Below are 27,302 nucleotides of genomic sequence, written 5' to 3' on the forward strand. Positions count from 1 at the left end.
AATTTTATTTCTATAGACAATTTTGTCAAAATTTTTTTTCTATAGAAAATTTTTGCAAAAATTTATATCTATAGAAAATTTTGTCTAAATTATATTTCTATAGAAAAATTTTTCAAAATTTTATTTTAATAGATAATTTTGTCAAAATCTTATTTCTGTAGAAAATTTTGTCAAAATTTTATTTCTGTAGAAATATTTTTTTAAATTTTATTCTATAGAAAATTGTTGAAAATTTTATTTCTATAGAAAATTTGTGAAAAATTTTATTGATATAGAAATTTTTTGCAAAACTTTATTTCTATAGAAAATTGTTGCAAAATTTTATATCTATAGAAAATTTTGTCTAAATTATATTTCTATAGAAATTTTTTTCAAAATTTTATTTCTATAGAAAATTTTGTCAAAATTTTATTTCTTTAAAAAATTTTGTCAAAATTTTATTTCTATAGATTATTTTTTAATTTTATTTGAAAATCTGTGCAAAATTTTGTTGATATAAAAAATTTTTGCAAAATTGTATTTCTATAGATTTTTATTTAATTTTATTTCTTTTGAAAATTTGTGCTAAATTTTATTGATATAGAAAATTTTTGCAAAATTTTGTTTCTATAGAAAATTTTTGCAAAATTTTGTTTATACAGAATTTTTTTTTTAATTTTATTGCTAAAGAAAATTTTGTCAAAAAATTTTATTTCTATAGAAAATTTTGTTAATCTACCAAACAGTAAAATATCTACCATTTTTGGTAGAATTCTACCAACTGTAGCAATAGTGATCACGTTGCATTTTCTATATAATCGCAACACCAGATTTTCATTTCTAAATATTGAAGGTCTAAAGTCCCTGTTGATCTTTCATAGTTTCTTCAAATTACTAGTATTGAAATCCTAATGAACTGATCAACATGTTCACAGTGTTCTCGTTCACATATTTCTTTTTTTTTTGTTTTCAAACAAATATTCCAAGAATATTGTTCGAATCCACACTGCCGCTTCCTAGCCTCTATTGAGACGACCTCTTCGCTTTGTGATTAGAATTCTAAGTGAGAGTACACCACCACCGGTGTCAAATAATCCCATTACATGGCATTTTACTATTATTTCCTATGTTTTCAACACTTTCGTACTCCCAACAAAAAGGGGCCATAAAAGATTCTTCATTGTCTCTGTTGGAAATAACATTCCATTGAAAAGAACCTTTTTGTTTGTTTATTTATTGGGACTTCTTCTTCTTTTTCCAGAGCGCCTTAGGCTATCAACCCAAAACTAAGTACCATGGCAGACATAGAGTGTGTGTGCGAGATGCGATGGCCAGCCAAAGTGGCCAATGTCTTGGAACAAATCTATTGTTTGGCTTACACAGTAGAAGATAAGTGTCCGTCTCAGCTATGCGTCCAGCAATCCGTCATGTACACATCGTTCTCCTCATCTAAGGTCATTATGAAGCAATGTTCGATTATGGGCTGCTTTATGTTCTATGCTATATAGCACTTGTGTTGTTTTTTTTTTTTTATTCCATTATTTCCAGGGGTAATATTTATGAGAAGTTGTCAGTACCTTTAATGGTATTCTAGATTTTTGTTTTTTGTAAATAACGAAAGGTGAAAGAAAGAAAATATTTTGTTGCCAGTGATGTTTCGCGTGGAATATTGTAAGAGGGTTTTTTGGGTCACTTGCTTTCGGATGAAATGGAAACCACGCCTGGGGACAAACTGTTTTTTATTGAGTGAGAATGAATATTAATGATATTTTATATTAAAAATATTAGTAGCCAAAAAACAAAAAAAAAAAAAGAAAAAACAAAAACAAACAAAAAAACAAGAACAATAAACAATAAATATTTAGTCTTTAGGTGAAATATTAAAATTTGTATAAAATCTATGAATAATAAAATAATTGAAAAACAATTAGTTTTTGATATAACCCCGCTCACTTTTATTGAAAGGCCTATGTGCAGATATCAGGGATGGAAAATGCAGTACTATAGTACTTTTTTCAATACTTTTTCACCCCGGTCAGTACAGTAGTACTCCCGCGAAGGATTTAGTACCTTTTGTGTAGACATTTTTGAGTCGATATCAGATTTATGGTACAATAGCTTTGACAAAATATTTTAATATTTTGAGAAAGTCTTTATCACCCTTATTTGCTAATAGCCTTTTACAAATATGGCAAAACAGACATGTTCATGTGGGAAGAAAATCTCGATTTTGTAAAAGACATAGTCAAAAACAGGATTTTATTGAACTTCAAGAATGTTTTAGTCGAAAAAAAAATGCGATTCTATATTATCGATTTTTTATTTTGGTAGAAAATGTTGTCAAAATTTTATTTCTATATAGAATTTTTGCAAAATTTTATTTTTATAGAAAATTTTGTCAAAATTTTATTTCAATTGAAAATTTTGTAATCATTTTATTTCTATAGGAAATTTTTGCAAAATTTTATTTCTATAGAAAAAATTTTGCAAAATTTTTTTCTGTAGATTTTTTTTGCAAAATTTTATTTCTATAGAAAATGTTTGCAAAATTTTATTTATATAGAAAATTTTGTCAAAATTTTATTTTCTTTAAAATTCAGTCTCTTGACAATAATCTTCGAGTGAAATTTTTGTTGAAATTTAGTAAAAAGTACCTTTCCGCTCAAAAAAATACCTTTTTTGTACTTCCTTAAAAATTGTATTTTCCATCCCTGGCAGATATTGATTTTCTCTCAATGTTCTTTTTTTCAAAAGCAGCTCTGCCCAAGAGAAAACGGAAAATGGAGTTTTTGTTGGAATTATTATAATAAATTTTCGCATTAGAAAATTGTATACTTTTGGAGGATTCATGAGTCTGCCTGAAAGTATGCACCTTAAGATTTATTTATAAAGTATGCACCTTAAGATTTATTTAAGACGGATTAAGGTTTGATAACATTTAAACAGAGTTTTTGTTGGGTTAGGTTAGGTTTGGTTAGGTGGCAGCCCGATGTATCAGGCTCACTTAGACTATTCAATCCATTGTGATACCACATTGGTGAACTTCTCTCTTATCACTGAGTGCTGCCCGATTCCATGTTAAGCTCAATGACAAGGGACTTCCTTTTTATAGCCGAGTCCGAACGGCGTTCCACATTGCAGTGAAACCACTTAGAGAAGCTTTGAAACCTTCAGAAATATCACCAGCATTACTGAGGTGGGATAATCCACCGCTGAAAAACTTTTTGGTGTTCGGTCGAAGCAGGAATCGAACCCACGACCTTGTATGTGCAAGGCTCCCCAATATGAGAGGTTAATTTTAATGTTTTAATATTGTGACCGTCTCACGCCGATTGGTTGGGTTATACCAAAATATATTCTAGGTATAAAAAATAAAATTTCCATTGCATACTTTTAGGGCTTCATAGATCTGCCTGAGGGTATACAACTTATTACTTATTTTCCTAAGCAATAACAAGAACAATAAGACGGCGTGATGTTAGACAAAATTTTGACAGAGCATTTGTTGGGTTCTACCTTAATATCTTGTGGGTATTAAGCAACAAAAAATATTTTCCCATTGCCACAGAGCATACTTTTAGGGCTTCATGGATCCGCCTGAGAGTATGCATCTAAAGATTTATACCTCTGTTCAAGATAGAAGACGGATTAATGTTAGATAAAATCTTGACAAAGTGTTTGCTGGGTTATACCAAATATATTCTGGGTATTAAGCAAAAAACAAACATTTTTTCCATTGTCACATTGCATATTTTTGGGCTTTATGGATCCGCCTGAAAGTATGCACTTTACGGTTTATTCTATTCTAACTTGAAAAAGTGAGTTTTGCTTCAAGAGTTCGCAGGGTAAATTCGTCAACATCCAATGTAATCTGTGAATTTTGAACCTACCGACTTTCACCTTTTCTGCTCTCTGTCAAACCATATGAGAGGTGTTAGCGTCGATGGCGAAGAATATCCTAAAATCTGGCTCAACAACTTCTTTTTTTGCAAAACATCAACAAATTTTTCTATTGTTGAGATGAGGTCATAAAAACAGTAACGGAGAATACATCATTTATAAATTTCCCAGCAAAAAAAAATTGGAAATTTTTCTAAAGGCACAACTTTAAAAGCACTTCCAAAAATGTTCTCCCAAAGATGTTCTTTATTTTAATTGTACGAAAAGTTATTTTTAGGTAAATTTGTGAAAACTCCTTTTTTTTTGTTTTTTGGGAAATTTAAAATTTTTTTGTTTGAAATAGGTTAAAAACAGATTAAGAGTTAATAAAATCATAAAAATTATTTAAATTTTCCTGAAAAAAAAAATTTAAATCCATTCTAGAAAACTTCCGAGTTTTTGAAATTATTTGATATCAAACGTTCCAGGCAAGCGTAATAATGCATTAAAAATCATAAAAAACAAGTGAGTAAAGTAGAAAGTCGGGCGGGGCCGACTATATCATTCCCTAAACCACCCCTACTGAAGTAGTAAACATAAGCATTTGTGGGGTATCATTGGTATAGGTTTTGGACAACATAAAGGGGGGGTAAATGTTTATGGGTGTCTTGTCACAATCTGAGCAGAAAGGTCTAATATTAGGAGCTATAGTTTATTTTGCACCAAAATAGTTAGTATGCCACTAATATTGAGTTCATTATTAAAAAAGAGGAAATCGGTCAATTAGTTGTGGGTAATAAATCCAAATTTCTGCAAATAGGGCAATAGATTTATGTAAGAGCTACATGTAAGTCTAAATACGATCAGCTAGTACATCAAAATTTGAAATTTGAATAACATAGGTTAATAAATAAGAGTATTATGGCCAACTATGACAAAATCGAGCGATGCATATATATGGGACCTATATCTAAATCTGAACCAATTTGTATAATATTTTGCAGGTATGATTGATACCACAGAAGGTAACTTTGTGTAAAATTTGAGTACGATCAGTTAGAAAATGAGGGCCCTATGGTCAAAAATAAGGTTATTAGGGGCAAATTTTTCAAAATCGGGCGATACATATATATGGGAGCTATATCTAAATTTGAACCGATTCGGATGAAATTTTGCACATACAGTTAGTGCTATAGAAGATTACATTTAGCCAACCTTGGTTACGATCGGTTGATAAATAAGGGTTTTACGGCCAAATTTGGCAAAATCGGGCGATACATATATATGGGAGCTATATCTAAATCTGAATCGATTTGGATGAAATTTCGCACATGCAGTTAGAGCTATAGAAGATTACATTTAGCCAACTCTGAGTACGATCGGTTGATAAATAAGTTTTTACGGCCAAATTTGGCAAAATCGGGCGATACATATATATGGGAGCTATATCTAAATCTGAACCGATTACGATTATTTTTGGCACATATTGTCAGTACCATAAAAGATTAGAATAAGCCAAGTTTGAGTAAGATCGCTTAATAAATAAGGTTTTTACGGCCAAATTTGACCAAATCGGGCGATACATATCTATAGGAGCTATATATAAATCTGAACCGATTTCGATGAAATTTCGCACATACAGTTAGAGCTTAAGAAGATTACATTTAGCCAACTTTGAGTACGATCGGTTGATAAATAAGTTTTTACGGCCAAATTTGGCAAAATCGGGCGATACATATATATGGGAGCTGTATCTAAATCTGAACCGATTTCGATTATTTTTGGCACATATTGTCAGTACCATAAAAGATTAGAGTAAGCTAAGTTTGAGTAAGATCGCTTAATAAATAAGGTTTTTATGGCCAAATTTGGCAAAATCGGGCGATACATACATATGGGAGCTATATCTAAATCTGAATCGATTTGGATGAAATTTCGCACATGCAGTTAGAGCTATAGAAGATTACATTTAGCCAACTTTGAGTACGATCGGTTGATAAATAAGGGTTTTACGGCCAAATTTTAACAAATCGGGCGATACATATCTATAGGAGCTATATATAAATCTGAACCGATTTCGATGAAATTGCGCATATACAGTTAGAGGTATAGAAGATTATATTTAGCCAACTTTGAGAACTATCTGTTGAAAAATAAGTTTTTACGGCCAAATTTGGCAAAATCGGGCGATACATATATATGGGAGCTATATCTAAATCTGAACCGATTTCGATGAAATTTCGCACATACAGTTAGAGCTTAAGAAGATTACATTTAGCCAACTCTGAGTACGATCGGTTGATAAATAAGGGTTTTACGGCCAAATTTTAACAAATCGGGCGATACATATCTATAGGAGCTATATATAAATCTGAACCGATTTCGATGAAATTGCGCATATACAGTTAGAGGTATAGAAGATTATATTTAGCCAACTTTGAGAACTATCTGTTGAAAAATAAGTTTTTACGGCCAAATTTGGCAAAATCGGGCGATACATATATATGGGAGCTATATCTAAATTTGATCCGATTTCTTCCAAATTCAATAGCGTTCGTCCTTGTACCCAAAAAACAACCTGTACCAAATTTCATCTAAATCGGTTAATAATTGCGACCAAAATCCTGTGAACAACAAATACATGGACAGACGGACGGACGGACACCAAACGCTAGATCGACTCAGGGGGTGATTCTGAGTCAATCGGTATATATTTTATGGGGTCTAGGTTAGGTTAGGTTAGGTTAGGTCCATTGTGATACCACATTGGTGAACTTCTCTTATCACTGAGTGCTGCCCGATTCCATGTTAAGCTCAATGACAAGGGACCTTATTTTTATAGCTGAGTCAAAACGGCGTTCCACATTGCAGTGAAACCACTTAGAGAAGCTTTGAAACCCTCAGAAATGTCACCAGCATTACTGAGGTGGGTAATCCACCGCTGAAAAACTTTTTGGTGTTCGGTCGAAGCAGGAATCGAACCCACGACCTTATGTATGCAAGGCGGGCATGCTAACCATTGCACCACGGTGGCTCCCTTTATAGGGTCTAAAATCAATATTTCTGGTAGGCACATTTTTGGCCGATCAAACTTATTATACCCTGACCACTATGTGGTTTAGGGTCTAAAAATTTTAAATTTATTTATTTGTCAAAATATCACATATTTTCTTAATTCACATCCAAAACACTGAATTCGCATCACACCTTAACAAGTGATTCAGTGCAACGGCTACTGAAATCGTGGACATCTGTCCTATGACAAGCCCATGTTAAATTCATCGCTTCTGCGCCAATTTTGCACCACTTGCGGAACCGAAAAAAACATTTTCACTACTTTTTTGGTGACGCTTTTTTTACTAGGTTATTATAAAACAATATTTATTTTACAATCCAGTAATTGCATTTAATTTGTAATTTCTAATTATCAAAAAAGTGTGCCACCCTTTGTTACGAATTACACCCTTTTTTTGCCACTTAAATTAAAATTCTTTAATGGCAAAGATTGATGAGACTGCATTGCATGAACTAGGGTTTTTAGGATTTTCTATAAGAATCACAATCTGTAACAATACATTAGAGAGGAGTAGCTTTGCTTATCTTGATGGTGCTTCAGGGCAAAAAAGAAGTGAGCAGTACAGAAGAATTTTACAATCTGCTAACCTCATGAACTAAATTTGTTGTATTCATAATTCACAATAAATACCTAAAAACATCAGCTATTTCACAATGAATTGTGAAATAGCAAATAATTAATGAATTGTAATTTTTGGGGAAATTTATTTACAAAAATTAATTAATTTAATTCATTCACAAATCATTTAATTCATTCAATTTGACATATAGTAAATTAATTTTAAACACAAAATATTTGGCTGCCTGTGGTTTTTATACAATATAATTAATCTAATTCTGATATAAGCGAGTTATTTGTTAACATACGTATACAAAACAAATATGAAACTTCAAAGTTTCTCTGTGGCACCCCTTTCACCACATAGTATATATAGATTACTTTTAATATACAATTCTATATCGTACTTAATCAATTTTTATTCTTAATAAATCAATTTCAATTGAAATTAATTGAGTTGTATTGGTTTTTACAATATCCTATTTTAAATTTCTTTATCTATGTTGTAAGTTTTTAATGTCAAGAAATACTTCAGCGATATCTAAAAGAATGAATTAATTATAAAAATAAAAGATTAATCAAATTAAAGTGATAGAGATATGTACGAGTATGTATTTGTAGAGTCATTGATTTATTTACACATTTTTTCTTTATTTCTAGACAAAAAATAAATAAATATTAACTGCCAGAGTTTTTCTTTTCTTTACAGGTAAATAATTGAATTGTACAAGTATGAGTGAGAGCTATAGAACAATCACAATAGAATAAGTACGTATTTATACAAAGACAAAACCTTCACCGAATCGATACCGAGATATTTGGAGAAAATTTTACCAAACCAAAAAAAAGGTTATTTTGCAAACTTCTATTTCTATATAAATTTTTGTCAACATTTTAGTTCTATAAAAAAATTTTGTCAAAATTTTATTTCTAAAGAATATTTTGTCGAAATATTATTTCTAAAGAAATAAAAAATAATGCAATGGTTAACATGCCCGCCTTGCATACACACGGTCGTGGTTTCGATTCCTGCTTCGACCGAACACCAAAAAGTTTTTAATGTAATGTTGGTGACATTCCTGATTGTTTCAAAGCTTCTCTAAGTGGTTCCACTGCAATGTGGAACGCCGTTCGGAATCGGCTATAAAAAGGAGGTCCCTTGTGATTGTGCTTAACATGGAATCGGGCAGCACTCAGTGATAAGAGAGAAGTTCACCAATGTGGTATCACAATGGACTGAATAGTCTAAGTGAGTCTGATACATCGGGCTGCCACATAACCTAACCTAACCTAACCTAACATGCCCGCCTTGCATACACAAGGTCGTGGCTTCGATTCCTGCTTCGACCGAACACCAAAAAGTTTTTAAGCGGTGTATTATCCCACCTCAGTAAAGGGTGATACGGTCAAAATTTGGTCAAGGGAAAACGCGTGTAAATCGGTGAAATCGTTTATTTAAAAAATCAAATTAAATTTCTTTTTCAAGTTCAATTAGTATAAAATTTAGGAAAAATATTCAGTTAGGCTTTCGCTTTTCCAAATCCGAATTGCCGGGCCTCATGCTTGACACCTGCCATCAGATTTTGTACAGCCACCTTGTCCACCTTCTTCGCCGCAGAAAGCCAGTTTGCCTTGAACTGCTGCTCGTCCTTAGCAATTTTTTGGTCTTCTTTAGGTTCCGCTTGATAATAGCCCAGTATTTCTTAATTGGGCGGAGCTCTGGCGAGTTGGGAGGGTTCTTGTCCTTGGGAACCACCTGCACGTTGTGGGCGGCGGTACCACTCCATGGCCTTTTTACCGTAATGGCAAGATGCCAAATCCGACCAAAACACTACGGAACAACCGTGTTTCTTCAGGAAAGTGTTACTGAAACACTTTTTCACGTAAATTTCTTGGTTGACAGTCCCGGAAGCTATGAAAATGCTGTGTTTCACGCCACAGGTACAGATGGCTTGCCAAACCAGATATTTCTTTATGAACTTTGACAGTTTTATGTGCTTGAAAATATCTGCTACCTTTCCCCTTCCTTTTGCCGTATAAAACTCCTATCCCGGAAGCTGCTTGTAGTCGGCTTTGACGTAGGTTTCGTCGTCCATTAGCACGCAGTCAAACTTCGTCAGCATCGTCGTGTACAGCCTCCGGGATCGCGCTTTGGCCGTCTTATATTGTTTATCATCGCGATTTGGAGTCACTACCTTCTTGTAAGTCGATAGTCCGGCTCGTTTTTTGGCTCGATGCACGGTTGTAGACGATACACCCAGCTTATTTGCGGCATCTCGGAGAGAGAGGTTAGGGTTTCGCTTGAAACTACCGGCAACTCTCTTTGTCGTCTCAGCGGCTTCCGGTTTTCGATTTCCCCCCGATCCAGACTACCTGGCTATCGACAAACGTTCCCCAAACACTTTAATTACATTTGTAAGGGAGCCACCGTGGTGCAATGGTTAGCATGCCCGCCTTGCATACACAAGGTCGTGGGTTCGATTCCTGCTTCGACCGAACACCAAAACGTTTTTCAGCGGTGGATTATCCCACCTCAGTAATGCTGGTGACATTTCTGAGGGTTTCAAAGCTTCTCTAAGTGGTTTCACTGCAATGTGGAACGCCGTTCGGACTCGGCTATAAAAAGGAGGTCCCTTGTCATTGAGCTTAACATGGAATCGGGCAGCACTCAGTAATAAGAGAGAAGTTCGCCAATGTGGTATCACAATGGACTGAATAGTCTAAGTGAGCCCGATACATCGGGCTGCCACCTAACCTAATCTAACGGTTGATTTGGCAACTTTTAGCGATTTTGCCAGCTTTGCGTGCGAGTAGCTCGAATTTTCGCGATGCGCGAGCAAAATTTTGATACGCTGCTCTTCTTGCTTGGACGGCACTTTGACAACTGAAGAGTGAATTCCAAAATCAAAATAGGAGCAACATTCTACACACACACACCTTCAAAATGAGGTGTGTTCAGGTTTTTTAAATGCAAAATTGAAAGAAATACGTCAAGTTTATATTGACCAAATTTTCACCGTATCACCCTTTAATGTTGGTGACATTCCTGATTGTTCCAAAGCTTCTCTAAATGGTTTCACTGCAATGTGGAACGCCGTTCGGAATCGGCTATAAAAAGGAGGTCTCTTGTCATTGCGCTTAACATGGAATCGGGCAGCACTCAGTGATAAGAGAGAAGTTCACCAATGTGGTATCACAATGGACTGAATAGTCTAAGAGAGTCTGATACATCGGGCTGCCACCTAACCTAACCTAACCATTTCTAAAGAAATTTTTTTTTATTTATATTAAAAGTTTTGTCAAAATGATATTTTCTTACAAAATTTTGCCAAATTTTATTTCTACAGAAAATTTTGTAAAAATTTTATTTTATAGAAAATTTTATCAAAATTCTATTTCTATAGAAAATTTTGTAAAAATTTTATTTCTTTTGTTTCTTTTTATCAAAATATTATTTCGATAGAAAATTATGCCAAATTTTATTCCTACATAAATAATGTGTTAACAAAATTTTCTATAAAATAAAATTTTGAAAAAATTTTCTATAGAAATAAAATTTTGACAAAATTTTATTTCTTTAGAAAATTTTGTCAAAATTTTATTTCTATAGAAAATGTTTTCAAAATTTTATTTTATAGAAAATTTTGTTAACATATTATTTCTATAGAAAATTTTGTAAAAATTTTATTTCTTTTGTTTCTTTTATCAAAATTTTATTTCGATAGAAAATTATGCCAAATTTTATTCCTACAGAAAATTTTGTCTAACTCTTATTTATATTAAAAGTTTTGTCAAAATTATATTTCTTTAGAAAATTTTCCCAAATTTTATTTCTACAGAAGATTTTCCCAAATTTTCTACAGAAAATTTTGACAAAATTTTATTTCTTTAGAAAATTTTGTCAACATTTTATTTCTATAGAAAATTTTGTCAAAATTTTATTTCTATAGAAAATTTTGTAAAAATTTTATTTCTAAGGAAAATTTTGTACAAATTTTATTTCTAAGGAAAATTTTGTAAAAATTTTATTTTATTTTATTTCTAAGGAATATTTGATAAAAATAGAAAATTTTGTCAAAATTGTATTTCTTTTATTCGTTTTGTTTTGTTGTTGTTGGTTTTTGTTCTTTAATCGTTGTTGTTGTTGTTTTTTTTTTTTTGATTCAGCTTAAAACCATACAAGATGGTTGGATGGACGCACGTTTCGGAATTACCACATTCCTCATCAGCATCCTCTACTTGCAGCAAAACTATCAACCAATTATCAGAATAAATTCTGGTAGTTCATTAAACCCAACAATAAACCACACTTGAACCCTCCGAAAAAAGATTTTACATTGATAGCCGGCTTTTGCCGAAATAAATTCGTACAAACATCTCTCTTTTCTTTTGCCACCGTCAAATCATCGATTTGAATGAAGTTGGCTGGGTTTTATTTTGAGCGTGCTTCCTCTTCTTTCTTTCATTCGTTTTATTTTCTTATTGTTGGTTTTTGTTCTTTAATCATTGTTGTTGTTTTTTTTTTTTTTTTGATTTCAGCTTAAAACCATAAGCTGAAATGAAAAAAACAACAAAAATTGTATTTCTTTAGAAAATTTTGTCAAAATTTTATTTCTGTAGAAAAATTTGTCAAAATTTTATTTCTATGGAAAATCTTGGTAAAAAGTTTTTTTTTTCTCTATAGAAAATTTTGTCAATTTTTTTTCTATAGAAAATTTTGTCAAAATTCTATTTTATAGAAAATTTCTTTAGAAAATTTTGTCAAAATTTTATTTTATAGAAAATTTTGTCAACATATTATTTCTATAGAAAATTTTGTAAAAATTTTATTTTATAGAAAATTTTGTAAAAATTTTATTTTATAGAAAATTTTGTTCTTTAATCATTGTTGTTGTTTTTTTTTTTTTTTTGATTTCAGCTTAAAACCATAAGCTGAAATGAAAAAAACAACAAAAATTGTATTTCTTTAGAAAATTTTGTCAAAATTTTATTTCTGTAGAAAAATTTGTCAAAATTTTATTTCTATGGAAAATCTTGGTAAAAAGTTTTTTTTTTCTCTATAGAAAATTTTGTCAATTTTTTTTCTATAGAAAATTTTGTCAAAATTCTATTTTATAGAAAATTTCTTTAGAAAATTTTGTCAAAATTTTATTTTATAGAAAATTTTGTCAACATATTATTTCTATAGAAAATTTTGTAAAAATTTTATTTTATAGAAAATTTTGTAAAAATTTTATTTTATAGAAAATTTTGTCAACATATTATTTCTATAGAAAATTTTGTAAAAAATTTATTTTATTTCTAAAGAATATTTGATAAAAATAGAAAATTTTGTCAAAATTTTATTTCTATAGAAAAATTTGTCAAAATTTTATTTCTATAGAAAATTTTGTTAAAATTCTATTTCTGTAGAAAAATTGGTCAACATTTTATTTCTATGGAAAATCTTGTTGAAAGTTTTTTTTTCTCTATAGAAAATTTTGTCAAAATTTTATTTATGTAGAAAAATTTGTCAAAATTTTATTTCTATAGAAAAATTTGTCAAAATTTTATATTGTCCAATTTTGTCAAAATTTTAGTTGTATAGAAAATTTGGTCAAAATTGTATTTCTATAGAAAAATTTGTCATAATTTTAGTTCTATAGAAAATTTTATTTCTATGGAAAATATTGTTAAAGGTTTTTTTTGTATAGAAAATTTTGTCAACATTTTAGTTCTATCGAAAATTTGGTCAAAATTTTATTTCTATAGAAAAATTTGTCATAATTTTAGTCTATAGAAAATTTTGTTAAAATTTTATTTCTATGGAAAATCTTGTTAAAGGTTTTTTTTGTATAGAAAATTTTGTCAAAATTTTATTTCTATAGAAATTAATGTCAAAATTATATTTCTATAGAAATTTTTTTCAAGATTTTATGTCTACAGAAAATGTTTTCAAAATTTTATTTCTATATAAATTTGTATCAAAATTTTATTTCTATGTATAAGTTTTTCAAAATTTTATTTCTATAGAAAATTTTGTCAAAATGTTTATTCTATAAAAAATTTTGTCATAGAAAATTTTATCAACATTTTATTTCATTCGTTTTATTTTGTTATTGTTGGTTTGTACTTCAATCATATTCGTTGTTTTGATCTCAGCTTAAAAACTATTGCGTTGACTAGACTACAAGAGTAATTTAACCAACAGAGGAAAATAATGTGGGTCAAATTTATTTGGTCAAAGCCCTATAGACTGCAAGATTGTTGGATGGACGCACGTTTCGGAATTACCACAATCCTCATCAGCATCCTCTACTTGCAGCAAAACTATCAACCAATTATCAGAACAAATTCTGGTAGTTCACCAAACCCAAAGTTAACCACACTTGAACTTTCCGAAAATAAAGGTTTATGATAGTAGACTTTGCCAAAATAAATCTTTGTACAAACATTTCTCTTTGCCTTTGCCACTTTCAAATCAACGATTTGAGTGCATTTGGCTGGGTTTATTTTGAGCGTGCTTCCTCCTACTTCATTCGTTTTGTTTTGTTGGTTTGTACTACAATCATATTCTTAGAGGATGCTGATGAGGAATGTGGTAATTCTGAAACGTGCGTCCATTCAAGAAAAACGCTGGAGAATTAAAAAAAAAAAATAAATAAATAAAGATATTATTCATATAAATCAACACATTTCCCATTTTTTTCTTCTTTTATATTTGTGATCTCTACCAATTTGGTGTTTACCTTCATTTGACCAAAAATTAATTTTGTGGAAATATAATGATAATATAAAATAGATGACAATCTTAATTAGTTCACACAAAATGCTAGCCATTGGACTTCCGGTCTTAAAGACCTATTGTCTATATGCTAATGACAATAAATTTCGTGTTGGCTGTGTCTCTCCTTATATCACGCTAAATGTATTGGATTAACTGCTAGAGTTGTTGATAACTTACAAGATGATAAAGGACTTCGTTGGTGCTGTTCAAAATGCAAAATTTATGATGTTGAATTTTTTGCATTTTTCAAAAATACAAAGGCGACATTTGATCTAATAAGTAATGAATTAAATCCACTAAAAGAAAATTTCGATAGATATAAAGACATGTTCAATAATGCTACTTGTTTGGAGAATTTTGTTCACTCACCCGTTGATTCTATCAGAAAGAGGAAAAAACCTTCTGAAGTAAATAACGCTATTATTCAAAATGCAGATCAATCACCTACTGTTCAACATAACTCAGTTCCGTCAATTAATGTTTTAGAACCTAATGAAACAGCAGCTAACAACAACAACAATAACAATAATTCTAATCGCTTTCAATTCCTGACATCTGTTCCACCTGCTACCCCCAGTAATCAAACATCTATAACACCATCTGGACAAACCTCATTTTTTTCACCTTCTACTACTCCTGTAGATAGTAATACAGCCCCACAATTACGAGTTGATGCCCCTAAAAAAACAATATTTGCTTCGAGATTTGCAGAAGATACATCACCAGAAGAAATTTCTTCTTATATTAAATGGAAGCTGAGAAAACATATTGATACTGAAGTCTATAAATTTAAATATGCTGAAAAACGTAGAGCTGCATCCTTCAAAATTTTGGTTCCGGAAGAAGACTTTGCTACTGTCGTTAACCCTGAATTTTGGCCTGCCAGAGCAATAATCCATGAATTTATTTATAGAGAAAATCCAAGGAATGAATTGGTTCGCTTACCTCAACATCAAAACTCATCAAAAAACTGAATTTACTTTCTTCCAAAAACTACTTATCTATTGTATATCAAAATGTTAGAGGTCTTAACACTAAATTAAATACTCTTTATGCTAATAGTTTTAATTTTACCTATGATATAATAGTTTTTACTGAAACTTGGTTGAAAAATAATATTTATGATTCTGAAGTTCTTTGTTCAAAGTATAATATCTACCGATATGATCGATCAAACAAGTCGAAAAAGACTGGTGGCGGTGTTTTAATAGCAGTCTCAGCTGAGTTCCCTTCAGAACAAATTATCCTTACTAATATTCATAATATGGAAATACTTGCTGTGAAGATTCGTATTAATAGCTATAATATATTTTTAACATGTTCATATATTCCTCCCAATTCCTGTTCTAATTTATATGAAAATCACATTTCTGCAATATTAAGTGCTTTTAGCTCTTCAAAATCCTCCGATTTTCTACTTGCTTTTGGAGACTTTAACTTGCCATCTATTTCATGGAACCAATTTGGAGATACAAATGCTTTCATTCCTATATCATCTAACGATACTGTTATTAAAATAATTCAACCCTTGCTTGATTATGGCTTATTTCAGATAAATAATGTTTTTAACTCTCAAAAGAGAATATTGGATTTGGTCTTCGTAAATCAGCCTTCTGACTATTGTATTAATCCATGTGATTCTATTACGTTTCCTGTGGATAAATTTCATCCATCTTTCCGGACACAGGTTTTTGTCCCATCACTAACTGATCAGAAGAGAATACTAATTAATGAAGAAAACGTATATAATTTTCATAAAACTGATTATTATAAATTAAATACACTTTTGTCGTCTGCAGTTTGGGATGATATTATTAACAACGAAAACTTTGATATAACGATAAAAAATTTTTATGATTATTTATTTCAATGCTTTTCTAAGTGCGTCCCAAAGAAAGTTATTGTGAAATCTTTTGGACCGCCTTGGAATAACCGTAATCTTGCCAGACTTAAAAATAAGAAGAATAAGTTATTCAAGAAATATAAAAGATCAGGTTCATCATCTGACTTTACATTGTATGTCATTGTTAGATCTGAGTTCAATGTTGAAAATTTGAAAGCCTATAGAATTTATACAACTAGTATGAAGCAACAGTTGAAATCCAATCCCAAGTCATTTTATAAATTTATAAATTCTAAAAGGAGGACCAGTACACTACCAAATTCACTTAAAAACGATACCTCTCTTGCTGAGAATGATGTAGATATTAGCAACATGTTTGCAGATTTTTTTGCATCAACTTATTCCGATGTGAAGTATGATTGCGAGTCTGAATATCCATTTAATATTATTGAATTTCCTACTGTAACTGTATCTAAATTTTCGATTGAGAGTGTCTATCAAAATTTGAGATCTATAAAAAATTCGTATATACCTGGCCCTGACGGGGTACCACCAAACATATTGAAACACTGTGCTGATTCTCTTAAAGTACCTCTAACAAAAATTTTTAATATTTCAATATCATCGGGTTACGTCCCACAATGTTGGAAGGAATCATATGTTACTCCATTATTTAAGTCGGGAAATAGATTTAAAGTGTCTAACTACAGAGGTATTGCGAAGCTAAGTGCTATTCCTAAGTTGCTAGAAAAGATGGTAACTGAATTTATAACGCATCAGGTTTCCTCAGCATTAAATGAATGCCAACATGGATTCCGAAAGTCAAGGTCAACTATTACGAATATTTTAGAATTAACGACACTAGTCAATGATGGTTTTAGGATGGGTAAACAAACTGATGTAATATACACAGATTTTAGCAAGGCGTTTGATAAAGTTAATCATATGCTTCTATTACGAAAACTACAACAACTTGGCTTCTCTTCTTCCTTGTTAAAGTGGATCAGTTCCTATTTAATAGGACGTATTCAGAGAGTGAGATTTAGGAATGTTTTTTCTAATCAATTTGATGTAATATCTGGAGTTCCTCAAGGTAGTCATCTTGGACCTGTCCTCTTCACAATCTTTATAAATGACTTACCCTTTGTGATTAAAAATGCACATGTATTAATGTATGCTGATGATGTCAAAATCTTCTATTCATTTAATGACCCTATTGACCAAACTCTATTACAGTCTGATCTTGACAATTTCTTAGGGTGGTGTGATATAAATTTGATGAAATTAAATATCTCAAAGTGTAAGCATATGTCATTTTATAGAGTTAAACGCATTGATACTAGTTACTTTCTTTACAGTCGTGAACTTGATAGGGTTGAGACTTTTCTTGATCTTGGTATTCTTTTAGATAATAGATTAAATTTTAAACAACATTTAACTATGATGATTAATAAAGCATACAGCTCGCTTGGTTTCATGAAGAGATGGTGTAAAGAATTTGATGATCACTGTGTCACTAAAAGTCTGTACATTTCTCTTGTTCGTACTACCCTAGAATATGGCTCAGTTATATGGGACCCTGTTTATAAAATATATTCGGATAAAATTGAATCAGTTCAAAAACAATTCCTTATTTTTTGCCTGAGAAAACGAGGATGGACATATCTTACACTACCTTCATACAAATATAGACTTGAACAAATTAAACTTCCGTCATTAATTAGTCGAAGAAAAATGTTAAATATCACGTTTATTATGAATATTATACATGGGAAAATTATTTCGAGTTTTATTTTGAGTCGTATTAGTCTAACTGTACCTCTTAGACCAACAAGGAACTTCCGTTTATTAAGTATAACTTACTTCCAAAGAGAGTTTGCAAATAATGATTCTCTTCGCCACCTATGTGATGATTTTAATAAGTATTATCATATTATTAATCTTTCTGAGGATAGAAATATGCTAAAACGTAAAATGATTCTTTATTTGAATGAATGAATGATAATTTATAATATATTTCCCATTTTTTTTTTTTTTTATTGTTGTATATATGTTATGTAGTATTATTATTAGTCTGTAAGGATATTGTATCTATAGACTTAAATAAAAAAAAATAAAAAAAAAAAAAAAAAAAAATTATGATATCTTATCTCTTGGTTTTCTTTTCGAACGATTTCAAATTTTGTGAAACTAAAGCTGGTGCCAGCATATTGAGAAAGGCTATTAAAATTTAAATATGCCGTGGGTGCTGGGTATCGTTTCTAGAGAAAATTCAGCTTTAGTTTATTCGAATGAAATTATCTCAATTATTCGTATTTATTTCGCTTATGTGAAATTTATTATTTCGAGTGAAAAGTATTGATTCTAATGAATTAAGTGCATAGATAATACACTTAATTTCTTTTTTAAGTAAAAAGTATACATTCTGACAAATCATTAATCTCTTCTTAGCAGTACGATGTTATTAAATGTTGATTTTCTTTTGTATGAAAATTATTTTAATTAAATTATAATTTTATTTATGCCATTGGTAATTTTCATTGTATGATATGTATTTTTTAATTTCTTATTGGTCGATGGATAATAAGCAAGCTTTGGTGACATTAAAGCCACTAATTGAGTATGGAGTTAATTATGTGGAATGACAAATGATATTAATAAAGAGTTTTTTTTTTGTTATTGAAATTAATTTCATTGTGGGAATTTAAAACATAACGCATAGGAAAAAATTATTCGGCCATTGGAAGCACGGTTGCCACTCGTGTCAAAAATATCTTCCAAGAATTGAGGAAGCTTTTATCAAAATTTTACCATATTAAAATCTTAAGTTGAAATTGTTGATCAAATTTGTCAAAAATTTAATTCTATAGATTTTTTTTTTTAATTTTATTTCTATGGAAAATGTTGTGAAAATTTTATTTCTATAGATAATTTCGACAAAAATTTTATTTCTATAGAAAATTTTCTCAAAATTTTATTTCTATAGAAAATTTTGTCACAATTTTATTTCTATAGAAAATTTTGTCAAAATTTTATTTCTATGGAAAATTTTGTCAACTTTTTATTTCTATAGAAAATTTTGTCAAGATTTTATTTCTATAGATTTTTTTTCAAAATTGTATTTCTATAGAAATTTTGTAAAAATTTTATTTCTATAGAAAATTTTCTCAAAATTTTATTTCTATAGAAAGTTTTCTCCAAATGTATTTCTATATACATACAATTTTGTGAAAATTTATTTCTATATACATAAATATTTGTCAAAATTTATTTATATATACATAAAATTTTCTAAAAATTTTATTTCTATAGAAAATTTTCTCAAAATTTTATTTCTATAGAAAATTTTCTCAAAGTTTTATTTCTATAGAAAATTTTCTCAAAATTTTATTTCTATAGAAAATTTTGTCAAAATTTTATTTCTATAGAAAATTTTGTCAAAATTTTATTTTTATAGAAAATTTTGGCAAAATTCTATTTCTATAGAAAATTTTGTCAAAATTTTATTTCTATAGAAAATTTGCCCAAAACTTTATTTCTATTAAAAATTAGAATTTTGTTTTTTAAATTTTATTTCTATAGAAAATTTTCTCAAAATTTTATTTCTATACAAAATTTTCTCAAAATTTTATTTCTATAGAAAAATGTTATTTCTATAAAAATTTTTCTCAAAATTTTATTTCTATAGATAATTTTGTCAAAATTTTATTTCTATTGAAAATTTTCTCAAAATTTTATTTCTATAGGAAGTTTTGTCAAAAATTTACTTCTATAGAAAATTTTACCAAAATTTTATTTCTATAGAAAATTTTTCAAAATTGTATTTCTATTGATATTTTTTTTTAATTTTATTCCTATAGAAAATTTTGTCACAATTTTATTTCAATAGAAAATTTTTTCAAAATTTTATTTCTATAGAAAATTTTCTCAAACATTTACTCAAAAATTTTTTTTCTATAGAAAATTTCGTCAAGTTTTTATGTCAACAGAATATTTTGTCAAAATTTTATTTCTATATATAATTTTGTCAAAATTTTATTTCTATAGAAAATTTTGTCAAATTTTTATTTTTTTTAGAAAATTGTGTCAACATTTTATTTCTATTTATATTTTTTTCAAAATTTTATTGTATAGAAAATTTTGTCAACATTTTATTTTTAAAAAACTTTCTCAAAAATTTATTTCTATAGAAAATTTTGTCCAACTTTTATTTCTATAGAACATTTTTTTCAAATTTGTATTTCTATAGGAAATTTTGTCAAAATTTCATGTCTGCGGAAAATTTTGTCAAAATTTTATTTTTATAGAATTTTTTTCAAAATTTTATTTTTATAGGAAATTTTGTCAAAATTTTATTTCTATAGAAAATGTTCTCAAATTTGTATTTCTATAGAAAATTTTGTCAAAATTTTACTTCTATAGAAAATGTTCTCAAATTTGTATTTCTATAGAAAATTTTGTCAAGATTTTATGTCTGCAGAATATTTTGGAAGCACGGTTGTCACTCGTGCCAAAAATATCTTCCAAGAATTGAGGAAGAAAATTTTATTTCTTTAGATAATTTTGCCAAAATTTTATTTCTATAGAAAATTTTCTCAAAATCTTATTTCTATAGAAATTATTTTCAAAATTTTATTTCTATAGATAATTTTTTCAAAGTTTTATTTCTATAGAAATTTTTGTCCAAATTTTATTTCTATGGACAATTTTGTCAAAATTTTAATTTTATAGAAAATTTTATTTCTATAGAAAGTTTTCTTAAAATGTTATTTCTGTAGAAAATTTTGAAAAATTTTATGTCTACAGGAAATTTTGTCAAAATTTTAAGTCTATAGAAAATTTTCTCAAAATTTTATTTCTATAGAAAATTTTCTCAAAATTTTATTTCTATAGAACATTTACTCAAAATTTTTTTCTATAGAAAATTTCGTCAAGTTTTTATGTCAACAGAATATTTTGTCAAAATTTTATTTCTATATAAAAATTTGTCAAAATTTTATTTCTATAGAAAATTTTGTCAAATTTTTATTTTTTTTAGAAAATTGTGTCAACATTTTATTTCTATTTATATTTTTTTTTCAAAATTTTATTTTTAAAAAACTTTCTCAAAAATTTATTTCTATAGAAAATTTTGTCCAAATTTTATTTCTATAGAACATTTTTTCAAATTCGTATTTCTATAGGAAATTTTGTCAAAATTTCATGTCTACGGAAAATTTTGTCAAAATTTTATTTTTATAGAATTTTTTTCAAAATTTTATTTTTATAGGAAATTTTGTCAAAATTTTATTTCTATAGAAAATGTTCTCAAATTTGTATTTCTATAGAAAACTTTGTCAAAATTTTACTTCTATAGAAAATTTTGTCAAAATTTTATTTCTATAGAAAATTTTGTCAAGATTTGATGTCTGCAGAATATTTTGTCAAAATTTTATTTCTATAGAAAATTTTGTCAACATTCTATTTCTATAGAAAATTTTGTCAAGATTTTATGTCTGCAGAATATTTTGTCAAAATTTTATTTCTATAGAAAATTTTGTCAACATTCTATTTCTATAGGAAATTTTGTCAAGATTTTATTTCTACAGAAAATTTTGTCAAAATTGTATTTCTATAGAAATTTTTTCAAAATTTTGTTTCCATAGGAAATTTTGTCAAAATTTTATTTCTATAAAAGATTTTATTTCTATAGAGATTTTTAATTCTATAGAAAATTTTCTCAAAATTTTATTTCTATAGAACTTTTTTTCAAATTTGTATTTCTATAGGAAATTTTCTCAAAATTTTATTTCTATAGAACATTTACCCAAAATTTTATTTCTATAGAAATTTTCGACAAGCTTTTATGTCTACAGAATATTTTGTCAAAATTTTATTTCTATACATAATTTTGCCAAAATTTTATTTCTATAGAAAATTTTGTCAAAATTTTATTTTTTTTTTAGAAAATTTTGTCAATATTTTATTTCTATTTATATTTTTTTCAAAATTTTATTCTATAGAAATTTTTTTCAAAATTTTATTTCTAAAAAACTTTCTCAAAATTTTATTTCTATAGAAAATTTTGTCCAAATTTTATTGCTATAGAAATTTTTTTAAATTTGTATTTCTATAGAAATTTTGTCAAAATTTTATTTCTATAGAAAATTTTCTCAAAATTTTATTTGTATAGAAAGTTTTCTAAAAATTTTATTTCTATAGAAAATTTTCTAAAAATTTTATTTCTATAGAAAATTTTCTCAAAATTTTATTTCTATACAAAATTTTCTCAAAATTTTATTTCTACAGAAAATGTTTATTTCTATAGAAATTTTATTAAAAATTTTATTTCTATAGAAAATTTTGTCAAAATTTTATTTCTATAGGAAAGTTTGTCAAAATTTTTATTCTACAGAAAATTTTGTCAACATTTTATTTCTATCGAAAATTTTCTCAAAATTTTATTTCTATAGGAAATTTTGTCAAAATTTTTTTTCTATAGAAAATTTTGTCTAAATTTTATTTCTGTTGATAATTTTGCCAAAATTCTATTTCTATAGAAAATTTTTTCAAATTGTATTTTTATAGATATTTTTTTTAAATTTTATTCCTATAGAAAATTTTGTCAAAATTGTATTTCTATAGAAAATTTTGTCAAAATTTTATTTCTATAGAAAATTTTGTCAAAATTTTTTTATTTCTATTCTCGTAACTTCCCTGTATCCATTTTGTGTATCCCGTCAATAATTTACGCTTAAATGCACATCTAAACGAAATATGTCATGAACATATCATTCATACTTCATCTCTCGCCTGCTTATCTTAATTCTCATTACAAATGAGCTTTTCTGTTTTGCAAATATCAATCGAGAATGGATTTCTTTTAAATTCTATTTCTTTGTATATTACACAGCAATCGAGGAGTTGAAGAAGAAGGAGAAATAGAAATTCGTCAACTTGAAGAAATCTTAAGAGCTCCTTTTATTTATGAATTCGCATTTTCTTCTTTTCTTGTGTGAAGTATGTGACAGAGAAAAAGGAAAAATATGACAAGAAAAAGAACATCTTAAAGACTCGAGCAGCCAGAAAATTACCTTATAAGCATTAATATAAAAAGTTGAAGTTATTCTTTTGATATGGAAATACAAAAAGAAAAGAAATGAAAAAAAACGAGATGTAATGCTATCCACCTGGAATATACATCAAAAGAAAGAAGATATCCTTTTTTGTCTTCACTCTCAAGGGGCTTTAAGATGTGGAGGGGTGTTGGGGATAAGCTACAATGAGTGACATATTGTTATGGGTGAAATGATTTCATAAAATTCCTTAGAGGTAGAAGAGGGCTCAGGGTATTTTACACAATATGCGTAAAATATTTTTGTATGGACATATGAAATACAAGTATTTTATATGCTAGATAGGAAACAATTAAAAATGTATCACTTAAGTGAATACAATTTTATTTCATGCACGGAAAAAATTAATATCTTTTCTAGGAAACGAAATATTTAGACCAAAGAAATTTTTCTTGCTTAAAGTTAAAGTTATTTCTTTAGAAAACAACAAATTACATTTTTTCGCGAGCTAAAACTCAAATCTTCATTTCTATAGAAAATTTTGTTAAAATTTTTTTTTATAGAAAATGTTGTCAAAATTTATATTTGTTAAAATTTTGGTCAAAATTTTATATTTATAGAAAGTTTTGTAAACACTTTTTATTTGTAGAAAATTTTGTACAAATTTTATTTCTGTAGAAAATTTTGTCTTAATTTTACTTCTATAGAAAATTTTGTCAAAATTTGATTTTTATATAAAATTTTAGGAAATTTTGTAAAAATTTTATTTCTATAGAAAAGTTTGTCAAAATTTTTATTCTACAGAAAATTTTGTCTTAATTTTACTTCTATAGAAAATTTTGTCAAAATTTGATTTTTATATAAAATTTTGTGAAAATTTTATTTCTACACACAAAAAATTTTTTTTCTGATTCAATCACGAAATTAATTGATCCAATTTATTTTTTTAATTGAAATGTCTTTAATCACGTAAATGGTAGTATCACTCACAGTTTTATTTGCACATAAAAAAAAATATTTAATTAAAAAATTAATTGATTTGATTTGAAAATTTCAATTGATTCACTTAAAAATTTAATTGATGTTGATTGCAAAACTCAATTAATTTCTCGAATGAAAAACATGACTATTTTCAATTACTTTCTTATCTGACTTTGTGTTCTTAGTTTGATTAAAAAAGTGATTTTTTGAAATAAATTTTTATTTAAAAATTAAAATAATTTTCATCGCTTTTTAACTGATTTAGTCTAGTCTTCCGAGTCTGATTAAAAATTTTTTAATTAAATTGTTTAATTAAAAATGTAAAAAGTTAATTGGAAATATTTTGGTGAAATTTTTTCGGTGTATAGGCCATTTTGTCAAAATTTTATTTATTTAGGAAAGTTTGTCAAACTTTTATGTTTGTAGAAAATTTTGTCAAAATTTTTGTTAAAATTTTGTTTCTACAGAAAACTTTGCCAAAAATTTTATTCTATAGAAAATTTTGTCACATTTTTATTTCTATAGAAAATTTTGTCAAAATTTTATTTCTATAGAAAATTTTGTCAAAATTTTATTTCTATAGAAAATTTTGGCAAAATTTTATTTCTATAGGAAATTTTGTCGGATTTTATTTCTGTAGAATTTTGTGTTAAAATATTATTTCTATATACATTTTTGTTAAAATTTTATTTCTACAGAAAATTTTGTCAAATTTTTATTTCTATAGAAAATTTTGTCAAAGTTTTATTTATATAGAGAATTATGTTAACACTTTATATCTATAGAAAATTTTGGCAAAATTTTCTTTCTATAGAAAATGTTTGCAAAATTTTATTTCTATAGAAATTTTTTCAAAATTTTATTTCTTTTGAAAAATTTGTCAAAATTTTATTTCTATAGAAAATTTTGTCAACATATTATTTCTATAGAAAATTTTGTCAACATTTTATTTCTATAGAAAATTTTGTCAAAATTTTACTTCTATAGAGAATTTTGTCAAATTTTTATTTATATAGAGAATTATGGCAACACTTTATTTTTATAGAAAATTTTGGCAAAATTTTCTTTCTATAGAAAATGTTGGCAAAATGTTATTTCTATAGAAAATGTTTGCAAAATTTTATTTCTATAGAATTTTTTCAAAATTTTATTTCTATAGAAAATTTTGTCAACATTTGATTTCTATAGAAAATTTTGTCAACATTTTATTTCTATAGAAAATTTTGTAAAAATTTTACTTCTATAGAGAATTTTGTCAAAATTTTATTTCTACAGAAAATTTTGTCGGATTTTATTTCTGTAGAATTTGTTGTTAAAATATTATTTCTACATAAATTTTTGTTAAAATTTTATTTCTACAGAAAATTTTGTTAAAATTTTATTTCTGTAAAATTTTTTGTTAAAAATTTATTTCTATAGGAAATTTTGTCAGATTTTATTTCTGTAGAAGTTTTTCTTAAAATTTTATTTCTATTTAAAATAGTTTTAAAATGTTATTTCTATATAAATTTTTGTTAAAAATTTATTTTTATAGAAAATTTTGTCGAAATGTTTTTCTATAGAAAATTTTGTCAAAAAAAAATTTTTTATAGAAAATTTTATCAAAATTTTATTTCTATAGAAAATTTTGTCAAAATTTTAGTTTTATAGAAAATTTAGTAAAAAACTTATTTCTATAGAACATTTTGTCAAATTTTTATTTTTATAGGAAATTTTGTCAAATGTTTATTTTATAGGAAATTTTGTCAAAATTTTATTTTTATAAAAAATTTTATTTCTATAGAGAATTTAGTAAACAATTTATTTCTATAGAAAATTTTGTCAACATTTTATTCTTATAGTAAATTTTGTAAAAATTTATTTTTTTAGGAAATTTTGTCAAAATTTTATTTTTTTTAGGAAATTTTGTCAAAATTTTATTTTTATAGGAAAATTTGTCAAAATTTTATCTACAGAAAATTACATAAAGTCGACATTAACTTTTCGTTTCCTTTTGACAAAAAGTTGAATAACCTAAAAATCGATTTTCCACTTTTGAATCCCTATGCAAGAGATCTATCCACAACATTCCCACCAGTTGGCCATTCTTTGTATGAATTCCTAATTCCACTTTAATTTTACTCTTTCTATATAAATTTTTGTTAAAATTTTATTTCTACAGAAAATTTTGTCAAAATTGTATTTCTGTAAAATTTTGTCAAAATTGTATTTCTATAGAAAATTTTGACAATTTTTTTTTTGAAAATTTTATCAAAATTTTGTTTCTATAGAAAATTTTGTGAAAATTTTATTTCTATAGAAAATTATGTCAAAATTTTATTTTTATAGGAAATTTTGTCAAAATTTTATTTTTATAGGAAATTTTGTCAAAATTTTATTTATATAGAACATTTTGTCAAAATTTTATTTCTATAGAAAATTTAGTAAAAAAAAATTTTGTCAAAATTGTATTTCTATAGAAAATTTTGTCAAAATTTTATTTATATAGAAAATTTTGTCAAAATTTTATTTATATAGAAAATTTTGTCAAAATTTTATTTCTATAGCAAATTTTGTCAAAATTTTATTTCTATAGAAAATTTTGTCAAAATTTTATTTCTATAGAAAATTTTGTCAAAATTTTATTTTTATAGGAAATTTTATTTCTATAGAAAATATTGTGAAAATTTTATTTCTATAGAAAATTTAGTAAAAATTTATTTCTATAGAAAATTTTGTTAAAATTGTATTTCTATAGAAAATTTTGTCAAAATTTTATTTCTATGAAAATATTGTCAAAATTTTATTTTTATTTATTTTGTATTTTTATTTATAGGAAATTTTATTTCTATAGGAAATTTGATCAGATTTTATTTCTGTAGAATTTTTTGTTAAAATTTTATTTCTATTAAAAATATTGTTAAAATTTTATTGCTAAAGAAAATTTTGTCAAAATTTTATTTCTGTTAAATTTTTTTGTTAAAAATTTATTTCTATTTTTATAGGAAATTTTATTTCTATAGAAAATTTTGTGAAAATTTTATTTCTATAGAAAATTTAGTAAAAATGTATTTCTATAGAAAATTTTGTCAAAATTTTATCTATAGTCGACATTAACTTTTCGTTTCCTTTTGACAAAAAGTTGAATAGCCTAAAAATCGATTTTCCACGTTTGCATCTCTATGC

At 26.7% G+C, this 27,302-nt stretch overlaps 2 protein-coding genes across 7 annotated transcripts in view; both read left to right on the forward strand.

The window, feature by feature from the left end:
* The window catches only part of Prosap (SH3 and multiple ankyrin repeat domains prosap), a 579,703-nt gene that overhangs the window by 45,088 nt on the left and 507,313 nt on the right, over window positions 1-27,302 (forward strand). The window lies entirely within an intron of this gene.
* LOC142239572 (uncharacterized) lies at window positions 1,275-23,025 on the forward strand. Its single transcript, XM_075311364.1, has 6 exons — window positions 1,275-1,433; window positions 14,519-15,193; window positions 15,439-15,945; window positions 16,141-16,563; window positions 16,780-17,623; window positions 22,994-23,025. The coding sequence occupies exons 1-6, from the start codon at window positions 1,275-1,277 to the stop codon at window positions 23,023-23,025; spliced, it is 2,640 nt and encodes an 879-aa protein (XP_075167479.1).

The sequence above is a fragment of the Haematobia irritans genome, chromosome 5 (genome assembly GCF_050003625.1).
Source record: "Haematobia irritans isolate KBUSLIRL chromosome 5, ASM5000362v1, whole genome shotgun sequence".
NCBI lineage: Eukaryota > Metazoa > Arthropoda > Insecta > Diptera > Muscidae > Haematobia > Haematobia irritans.

Bases quoted from the DNA above. Each gene is read 5' to 3' on its own strand.
- LOC142239572 (XM_075311364.1), top strand. From the start codon at position 1,275: ATGGCAGACATAGAGTGTGTGTGCGAGATGCGATGGCCAGCCAAAGTG. The intron at 1,434-14,518 runs GTCATTATGAAG...AAAAATACAAAG, and splicing joins CATCGTTCTCCTCATCTAAG to GCGACATTTGATCTAATAAG. The intron at 17,624-22,993 runs GTCTGTACATTT...TATATTACACAG, and splicing joins TGATCACTGTGTCACTAAAA to CAATCGAGGAGTTGAAGAAG.